Source organism: Macrobrachium rosenbergii, chromosome 43, assembly GCF_040412425.1.
Source record: "Macrobrachium rosenbergii isolate ZJJX-2024 chromosome 43, ASM4041242v1, whole genome shotgun sequence".
In the NCBI taxonomy this organism is placed as follows: Eukaryota; Metazoa; Arthropoda; class Malacostraca; order Decapoda; family Palaemonidae; genus Macrobrachium; species Macrobrachium rosenbergii.
Genome location: NC_089783.1, coordinates 35,619,125 through 35,629,124, shown reverse-complemented (window position 1 = coordinate 35,629,124; position 10,000 = coordinate 35,619,125). Strand labels below are relative to the sequence as shown.

Here is a 10,000-nt window from a genome sequence, read left to right as displayed (position 1 = left end):
GTGATAGTTTTGCATTATTCATAGGATAATTTGAAATACTGTAAATATTTTTCTTTGAGAGACATCATTTCGTACATATTTTTCATGTTTTTTCCAGTGGAAACATGATTTCACTTTAAGTACGATAGACCAATGCAAAACAATATTTTATATTGTGAACAGCTTTTACAGCACCAGTATATTCTTCCTCTTCTTCTTCGTTTTAACGTGATTTTTCCCATTTTTCATATGGGGTAAGCACAATGCCTTCTTTTGAAGGACTTTGATTTGGCGTTGGGGTAGGCCGTAGCCTCGATCGGCTGCCCTGCCTGATCGCTTAGACCCCGGTAGCACGTGTATATGTATCATGCCAAATCCCCAGCTCCCTTTCCCCTACCAGCGAGGAGACGGGAGCGGTTTAGGCCGACAGTTCGAGACGTGTAAGGCGCCAGACACATTCTTCCATAAGGATATTGTCACTCTCTCCCATATTTGGATATAGCAAGAAAAACTCTATTTACCTCTCATTTCTTTTCGTTGATAAAGGAGACAAGAGTATTGTATTTCTCGTTGGTGCAGTCTTTCACAAACACTTATTTTAATATAAAAAAGGAGTGTTAAACGACTATCAGCTTCCACAGGAAACCACTGCAAAATGAAAGTACCACGAATGACAGAAAGTCATGAGACAATGTTTATTTATTTTATTGAGTATCTAAATACAAAAAAAATTAGATGTCGATACAGTCATTGAGAGGTGACGATCATAATAACCTATACTTAAACCGGGTTTGGGTGTCATTCGTTGTCCTGGAAATAATAATAATAATAATAATAATAATAATAATAATAATAATAATAAGACCTGAAAATCGAAATAAGAAGTATATGGAATATCCCAGTGGAAATTGTACCCATAATCATAGGAACACTAGGCACGATCCCAAGATCCCTGAAAAGGAATCTGGACAAACTAGATGCCGAAGTAGCTCCAGGACGCATGCAGAAAAGTGTGCTACCTTAAACAGCGCACATAGTGAAAAAGTGATGGACTCCCAAGGAGGCAGGATGCAACCAGGAACCCCACACTATAAAAGCTACCCAGTCGAATAGGATGACTGTGATAGACCAACAAAAATAATAATAATAATAATAATATGAGGAAGGTAAAAACGCTGGGTTATTTTGCAGTATGTTATGAACAGACCAACAGTTTTACTAGAAACATGTTTTCCTCAAGAATAGTGGCATTATGAAAAAATAACGCATGTTCATTTAGGTTCCAAACACGTAAACATCCTGGAATGCTAAACACAACAGAAAGATAATCTATGTCAGCGTAAGAATAATTATTGAATAGAAAGAGATTATAAAAACAAATAAAAAACCACAATCGTATCACTTGCCACAAGACATTCACAAACACCAATCAAGAAAAACATCCTGGAACGCTATATACAACAGAAAGATATTTTATTTCAACGTAAGAATAATGATTGAATAAAGAGAGATTATAATAAAACAAGCAAAAAACCTGCATTCGTATCATTTTTACTCAAGACATTCGCAAACAAGACACAATGGAAAGCAAAGTACTTCCTGCTCATTGTAAGAAATAAAAAAAAAAAAAACTCTCAGACCTGGATTTCCAATAACGACTGAGGAATAATATACAACCGCCCTCCTTTTCCTTCTGAAACCGAGCACCGTAGGCATTACTTAAGGCTCTTTGCAGCGAACCTTCGCCCCCTAGTTGCAACCTCTTTCATTCCTTTTCCTGTATCTCCGTTCATATTCTCTCTCTTCTAGCTTACTTTCCACCCTCCCCTAACAATTGTTTCAGAGTGCAACTGCGAGTTATTCCTCCTGTTACACCTTTCAAACCGTACTGTCAATTTCACTTTCAGCCCTGAATGATCTCATAGGTCCCAACGCTTGGCCCTCGACCTAAATTCTATAATCCAAAATTCTATCATTCTGAAAACAGTACGCTTATCGATCGGGTGCTCAAATTCCTCCTCCGAGTACCCGCTTTGTGTTTGTTACGTGTGGTTCGATACCTCAATATTTCCGGGACAATTGTTACACCGCTCTCGTGATTGATTTTGGGGGGAGGGGGCGAAGCGAGAACTAGTTGGAGTGATTAATTATACGACTAACCACGTGCCCGACGAGGCCAATAACAGATTCACGACGTTTGGGGTTCTTCTCTTTGAAATGCAGGCTTCGTTACAGGAGGCGGGACTTTTTTCGAAGGGTCTTTGATTAAGATGCTAATTCGAGGCATTCATTGAGTCTCAAATGAGGAGTTGGAGTCGTGTTTTCTGTGAAAAGGATTAGTCTTTTCAGAGAACTAGATCTGAATGATTTCCAATCGTTAGACGCTCTGAAAATGGTCCCAGTGAAAATAATATTGTTCCCATACAGAAAGGAAATCCAATTGAGAAGATGTAAATTAAAATGGCAAAATTGGCCATTTAAAAATTGCATGAATTTAAGAAAGGAATCAGTGATACTTCGAATAGACTGAATGTGAACATTTTGTTTCATGTATCTGATTTATGCGGTAAGATACATTACTAAATTATAAAACTGGATATTTTATTAATTTGGTTAGCTTTTGCCACTTACTGAAAAGTTGTTTCTCCTTAAATGACTGTGGTAACATTAACAATAACTACCACCATTAATAATAATAATAATAATAATAATAATAATAATAATAATAATAATAATAATAATAATGAGAATTAAAAGCCACAGTAGTGTTAACAATATTTATAACACTACTGTCGTTTTTAATTCTCAATAATATAGCCTCGTTACAGGGTCGCCTTCTTTCAGTAATAATAATAATAATAATAATAATAATTAAAACGATAATTAAATATAAATTCAAACAACACCGTAGTCATAGTAACACAACCGCGAGAAATATAGCGAATGTGAAATTGATAAAATCAATCATTTTAACGAAAATAAAACATCAATGAACAGGCCTATCAGAGGCAGTATACTTTATTTAAAAGCCCTTTATTACGTGGAATGTTCCATTACCTTTATGACATATGGAACGCTGTGAGCAATGTCTCTTTGTAGAACCAGACAATCCAACTCGTTGCTCTCTCTCTCTCTCTCTCTCTCTCTCTCTCTCTCTCTCTCTCTCTCTCTCTCTCTCTCTCTCTCTCTCTCAGCAAATACGAATTAAATCAAAGAATCATTTTAACGACAATAAAACATTAATAAACGGGTCCATCAGAAGCAATATACTTCATTTGAAAGCCCTTTGTGACGTGGAATATTTCATAACCTTTATGATACGGAACACTGAGGGCAAAGTCCCTGTGAAGAAACCAAACAATCCAGCTCGTTGCTCTCTCTCTCTCTCTCTCTCTCTCTCTCTCTCTCTCTCTCTCTCTCTCTCTCTCTCTCAGAAAACGTGAATTAAATCAAAGCATCACTTTTGATAAGTTCCTTTCCCATTTCGTGATGAAAGTCCGGGTTAATCGGCGTCGTCAAACAACCTTGGGATTTTAACCACTTAAATTCGTCCCCAGGACGCCGGTTCCCTAACTGACGAGGGGGAGAGTGTTGCTTGAGGCATCTACAATCGTCGAGTAATTATCTTGTCATATTTACATTAAAAGATTTTCACCAAATGCTTGAAACGTGGGTCGAATTTTCGCTCGCCGGGAGTCATTTTAGTCGGTATTATATGAGGCCGAGGAATTATCGTGTTGCTGATAAACGTCTTCCGTGTGATTTGGGGATATTATTGTGTTTAAAATGATAGAAAGGAAATTAGAGAGCTCGTTTAATTTCAGAAATTCCTGGTAGAAAGTGACATTACGCAGGAGAGGAAAAATTCTTGTGTTATTATTCAGGTAATTCTATGTGGAAGGAAAAAAGTCATTTCTGTTAATGAATATATTTACTGGAAAGTACTCTTGTCAAAGGAATATTGTTAACGTTCGTAATTTCAATATGAACTTTACCTTCATACACACACACACACACTCATATATATATATATATATATATATATATATATATATATATATATATATATATATATATATATATATATATATAATGTTGTGAGTCACCAGTTTATAAGCAGATGAACACAAATCTAGACCGGATCAATTACGGAATGGAAAATGAACAGTTTCTTGACACGATCGATACTGGAGGTGTTTCTCTCCGTGAGAAATTGGGTAAAGAAAAGATGAAACTCGAATATTGAAAAGATGTTGAAAACAAATAAAATCAAAGAATTTTCAGGTAATTTTGGACAACAACGACAAATTTCTTTTATATGTCTTCAAGACAGGAAGAGGAGATACGTTCCAATCATATAAAAAAGAAACACGTTAAAGATGATAATAAAATAGTATTAATGACAGAAATATATCTCTCGTATTTGAAAGTGAAAAGCAGCTGGAACCAAGCTTGCTCTTGTCAAACAACTCAAGGTACTCGGATATTGTGTTTTGAATGAAGATAAGATCGAAAAAATGCTGACTCATTGTCAGATCGAGATAGAGAAAGTCGATTGAGGACAAAAGAAGAACCTCTAGAAAAAGTCCCCAAATTTGTTCCGGGAGATAAGTCAGCAATGAATACACATACTAAAGAGAAAGCAAGTAAAAAATGCGCCGAAGTTTCTCCGGCCCAATCGAGTTTACTGTACAGCCGCTACAGCGTATAATCAAGGCCACCGAAAACATCTATCTTTCAGTGGTCTCGGTATAATGCTGTATGAGCCGGGACCCATGAAACTTTAACCACGGCCCGGTGGTGGCCTGTCCTGTATCGTTGCAAGAAGCACGATTATGGCTAACTTTAACCGTAAATAAAATAAAAACTACTGAGGCTAAGGGGCTGCAATTTGAGATGTTTGATGATTGGAGGGTGGATGATCAACATACCAATTTGCAGCCCTCTAGCCTCAGTAGTTTTTAAGCTCTGTGGGCGGACAGAAAAAGTGTGGACGGACAGACAAAGCCATCTCGGTATTTTCCTTCTACAAAAAACTAAAAATAACTTCGGGCCAAATTTTAAACTAGTGTTATACTAACCTTCGTAGTGAAATTATGAAATTTATTGACAGAAGTAGTTTTGATATGAAAAGGAAGGCAGGACTCCCTTAAACGTAATCGAGATGGAAGAAGTTTGAAAGGGTCATTTCCATGAAAGTAAGATAAATCCAACAGAAACAAAAAAAAATGAATATCCAACGATGATTATATAATGATAAGTTCAAGTATAAAATAATTCAAACGTTGGATGAAATAATAAACACGTCAGTTAAGAGATGAAACTCGCCATGCTAGAGCAAATGACTGATATTTGAGATAGCTATCAAAAAGCTAATCCCAGTTTCAAAGACAAAAATTAGTATCCAGTAACAGTTATATGTTGATCAATTCAAGTATAAAATAATTGAAAACCTGAATAAAATAACAAATACGGAAGAAAGAAAGCTAAACTCACCATGCTAAAGAAATTATTTTTAAATGAAGCCACCAACAATCAAATCCCAATTTCACAGACAAAAATTAATATTCAGTAACAGTTATATCTTGAGAAATTCGAGTCAAATAATTAAAACCTTGAATAAAATAACAAATACAGAAGTAAAAACTAAATTCGCTAAGATAGAAAAAAAGATAGATTAAAAAAAATAGATTTTTTAAATAGTTCTCTGAAAGCAAATCCCAACTTCGAAACTCATTCTTACCGTCGTTTATAGGGATGATATCTGGGTTGGCCTCTTCGCTCTCCGTAGTCTCCTCAGTACCTCTGAGAGGGCTTTGGCTCCCTGACCCTTTCTCGTAGACCATCTTGACCTCTGACCTCTGGACTTGACGACGACGCGTCCTGACAACCACGGCTACGACCACGATGATCAGAGCAAGAGACACGACCACGCTTATGACGATGGCCATGATGTTAGTTAGGCCTAATGCTCCAACGCCTGTAGGTGAAGAGAGGATCGTTGCTCCTGTAAGAGGTTGGAAATTTGGGCATTCTCTCTCTCTCTCTCTCTCTCTCTCTCTCTCTCTCTCTCTCTCTCTCTCATAATCCTAACATTCCTCGTTACGTATATACGAATTAGCGTGATAGAAATATAATTGTGACCCAAACCCTGTGAAAAATGGAAATAAGTACTCTCTCTCTCTCTCTCTCTCTCTCTCTCTCTCTCTCTCTCTCTCTCTCTCTCTCTCTCTCTCTCTGTTTACAAGTACTCTAGCATCAAAAAAGTTCCCAATATGTCAAGGAAATGCTAAATAAGACACACCAAGATTTCCCAAAGTTCTCGATAATAAATAAATTCAGAATTAAAAATTTTTATCTTCTTAATAATAATAATAATGATAATAATAATAATAATAATAATAATAATAATAATAATAATAATAATAATAATACAGTGGATCCTGATGGACTGTATTATTATTATTATTATTATTATTATTATTATTATTATTATTATTATTATTATTATTATTATTATTATTATTATTATTAAGATGAACCCTACACATATGGGACAAGCCCACAGGGGTCACTGACTTAAAATTCAAGCTTCCAAAGAATGTGGTGCTCATTAGAAAGTAGCATAAAGTAATGGGAAATACAGAAAGAAGATAAAAAATTAATTAATAAATAAATAGATATAAACGTAAGTAAATTATTAAAATGCGATGGGAATTGTGATAAGTAATGTATACGGCTAAGATTAAAAAGAGAGAAGGTGACTTCCAGAACCTGGAATCGCTGGAATTGATCGTTAAAATCACAAAAAAAAAAAACACTACCTGGACTCGTTCTCCTCGCTGGAACATCCTTCAGCGTGACGATCGCTAACCGCACAGCTTCACTTTGTCCTTTTTTATTCACGCCCAAGATTGTCAGGACGTATTCAGTCCCCGGGCGGAGTCCCGTTAGGTAAAACTGGGGTTTCGGAGACGTCGAGGTGTTAGCCAGCACCCTCGGGGCTTCCTCCTTCTTGTCGTGTCCCCGGGTGTGGGCGCGGGCGTGGCTGACGGAGAGGGTGAATGTCTGAGACAGCCCTCCGTCCCATCCAGCTTGACACTTCACGCCCACGCCCGTTGAGCTGATGTTCTCCACGGTGCAGTTGTTCACAGGATCTGGCACGGCTGAAAGAGGGAGAGATTGAATTAAATCACTGTGAGAGAGAGTAACTCATATGATTGAGACAAATAATTGGTAGCTAATTGCATTCGCAGAATTGAAAGGATTGTCTCCTACGTGCAACTAGATTTATCATTGTTGCAATATTTCTGTCTTGACACACACACATATATATATATATATATATATATATATATATATATATATATATATATATATATATATATATATATATATATACACTTACACACACACACATATATATATATATATTATATATATATTTATATATATATATATATATATATATATATATATATATATATCCTGTTAAAACAGAATTCCATTTAATAAAAAGAGCCCATAAAAATGCCAAATGTAGAAAGTTAATGCTATAATTTCGGAGAGCAACTGTCTCCCTGTACAGGCAGCTGATGAATGAGAAGAGAGTGACAGAAAAGTGGTATTTTACCAAGAGTTCTAGAGGTCAGCCGTTACGTCACTCCAGTTGATAGCTTCGTAATCTTCTTAATCACTGGTTGGAGGAAGATTTTATCTATAATATCTGAGTCCCAGGCTCCCTTTAGAGGTTTATCGTATTTCTTTGTTTAATCAGCGATTAAGAAGATAAGAAGCTATCAACTGGAGTGACATAACGGCTGACCTCGGGAACTCTTGGTATAAATACCGCTTTTCTGTAACTTTTATCACTCTTTACCTGCCTGTAGAGGGAGACAGTTGTTCCCCGAAATTATAATATTAACTTTCCACATTTTTCGTTTTTATGGACTCCATTTATTAGATATATATATATATATATATATATATATATATATATATATATATATATATAATATTATATATATATATATATATATATATATATATATATATATATATATATATATATATATATAATTAAGGCAGTAGTTATCAAAATACCCCTTGGTGCAAGCGGTAGAAAGCCCCCATTCTCCTTTTTGTATTTTGATAAATACAGCCTTACTCCTGTAAATAATCATGGGTTTTTACTTATTATTTACAGTCACAGTATCGTGATGCACCATTGATAATGAAAAGTGTATCATAATTAACTACAAAACATCTTTGCCATATTACAACTGTGTTCACTTACAGGAAGAATCCTGGAAGCCTACTAAGTAACCGTGAGTGTTCCGCAACTCATTAAAGTTAGCTTTCCAGACTATTTGGCAACTTTACGAGAACAGCCAAACTTCCAGAACTGCAATGCAACTCTCAAAAGCATGGAAAGAAAAATTACTAATGTGCATTTCCCTCGACGGCAATTTGCTTGCGAGGGCTTATCAGAGTCAAGCAAATGTTTTCTCTTCCTTTGTCTGTGTTGTAAATATTATGTTTATCCTAAAAGCACGACAGAAATAGTTTATTAAGTATTGTACATCTGTTGGAACAATGAAGGCTACACCCTTCTGGTAACATTTTAAAATCATTCTGTTTTTTGATTACCTGAAGGAATTGTAGATAGAACACAAATTGTCATCTGTGTCATATTGCTTTCACACTTGTAGACTTTTGTTACACCAATCATTGAAAATATTACGGCATAAATTCTTCATTCTCGCTAACTAAACCGAACAACTGGAATTTAGGTGCTGTCTGTTTGGGAAGATTATATTCTCAAGTAATAACTGTTGCCCTAGGAACTAGTTCCATGGACATATATATATATATATATATATATATATATATATATATATATATATATATATATATATATATATATATATAAATAATTAAACTTGATCACTTTTACAATTGCAGTGTGCATTCATGCAACGAATATCAGGACCTCATTCCAACAGGATCGTATATAACGGAGATTTTATCCACGAAAGTTACAGGCTTTTAAGAACTAAGAGCCCATAGTCCTGTAACCATAAAATTAAGGCTAACGGACGATGGGGCAATAAGTCTTTGGAAGCTTGTAACTTTTGTGAATAAAATCTCTTTTAGATTCCGTCCTATTTAAATCAGATCCTGTTTTTGTATACACACACACACACACACACACACATATATATATATATATATATATATATATATATATATATATATATATATATATATATATATATATATATATATATATATATATATATATATATATATATATATATATATATATATATATATATATATGTGTGTGTGTGTGTGTGTGTGTGTGTGTATGTGTATTTGTGTACTGTGTATTATTTTCTACAATAAGCCGTTTCTTCTTCTAACAGGTCTGAGTATAGAGAAAAGTCAGTCATCGCTACCACGTTTGTACCTGAATTGCTGAATCTTAGAAGCACCTCCACTTCATATCAGGTACGTCCCCCACCTTTACAAACTGATTATCAGTAGTTTGTCGTATCCCCTACACATATTGCGCCGTTAATCTCTATCATACGCTTTGTCTCTCAATTTCTGGATGTTTAATCCACCCCTCTATAGTAAGGATTTCGTGGTATCTAGGTTTCTGTCGCCGACTTTTTCCTAATGCTTACGACTTGTAGTCTTTTTGTGCCATTTATCACCCTATATTTTTTCCGCACGGGTGAACTGTATCAAAATACTGTCTCATCCGCTCACATATACATACAAGTTTACAGCTCATTCATCAGACCTCGATTCTTATATACACACACATACTTGTATCGCTACGTTCGATCCAGATTTCTTCCCTTTCCTCATTTTTTGCATAAAATTTCTACTAAATAGCTATTTACTCAATATAAACCACTCTAAGTATGTTCAACATTAGGCGAAAATTAGCAAATCCCATTTGAATATTTAAGTTATAATTCTATCAAGTGGACATGAAGAAATTTTGATA

General features: G+C 35.1%; 1 protein-coding gene across 1 annotated transcript in view; it reads right to left on the bottom strand.

The window, feature by feature from the left end:
- The window catches only part of LOC136828791 (uncharacterized), a 148,032-nt gene that overhangs the window by 5,820 nt on the left and 132,212 nt on the right, over positions 1 to 10,000 (bottom strand). Inside the window, 2 exon segments of the mRNA XM_067087017.1 lie at positions 5,723 to 5,959; positions 6,804 to 7,145. Of these exon segments, the coding sequence (XP_066943118.1) occupies positions 5,723 to 5,959; positions 6,804 to 7,145 (579 nt within the window).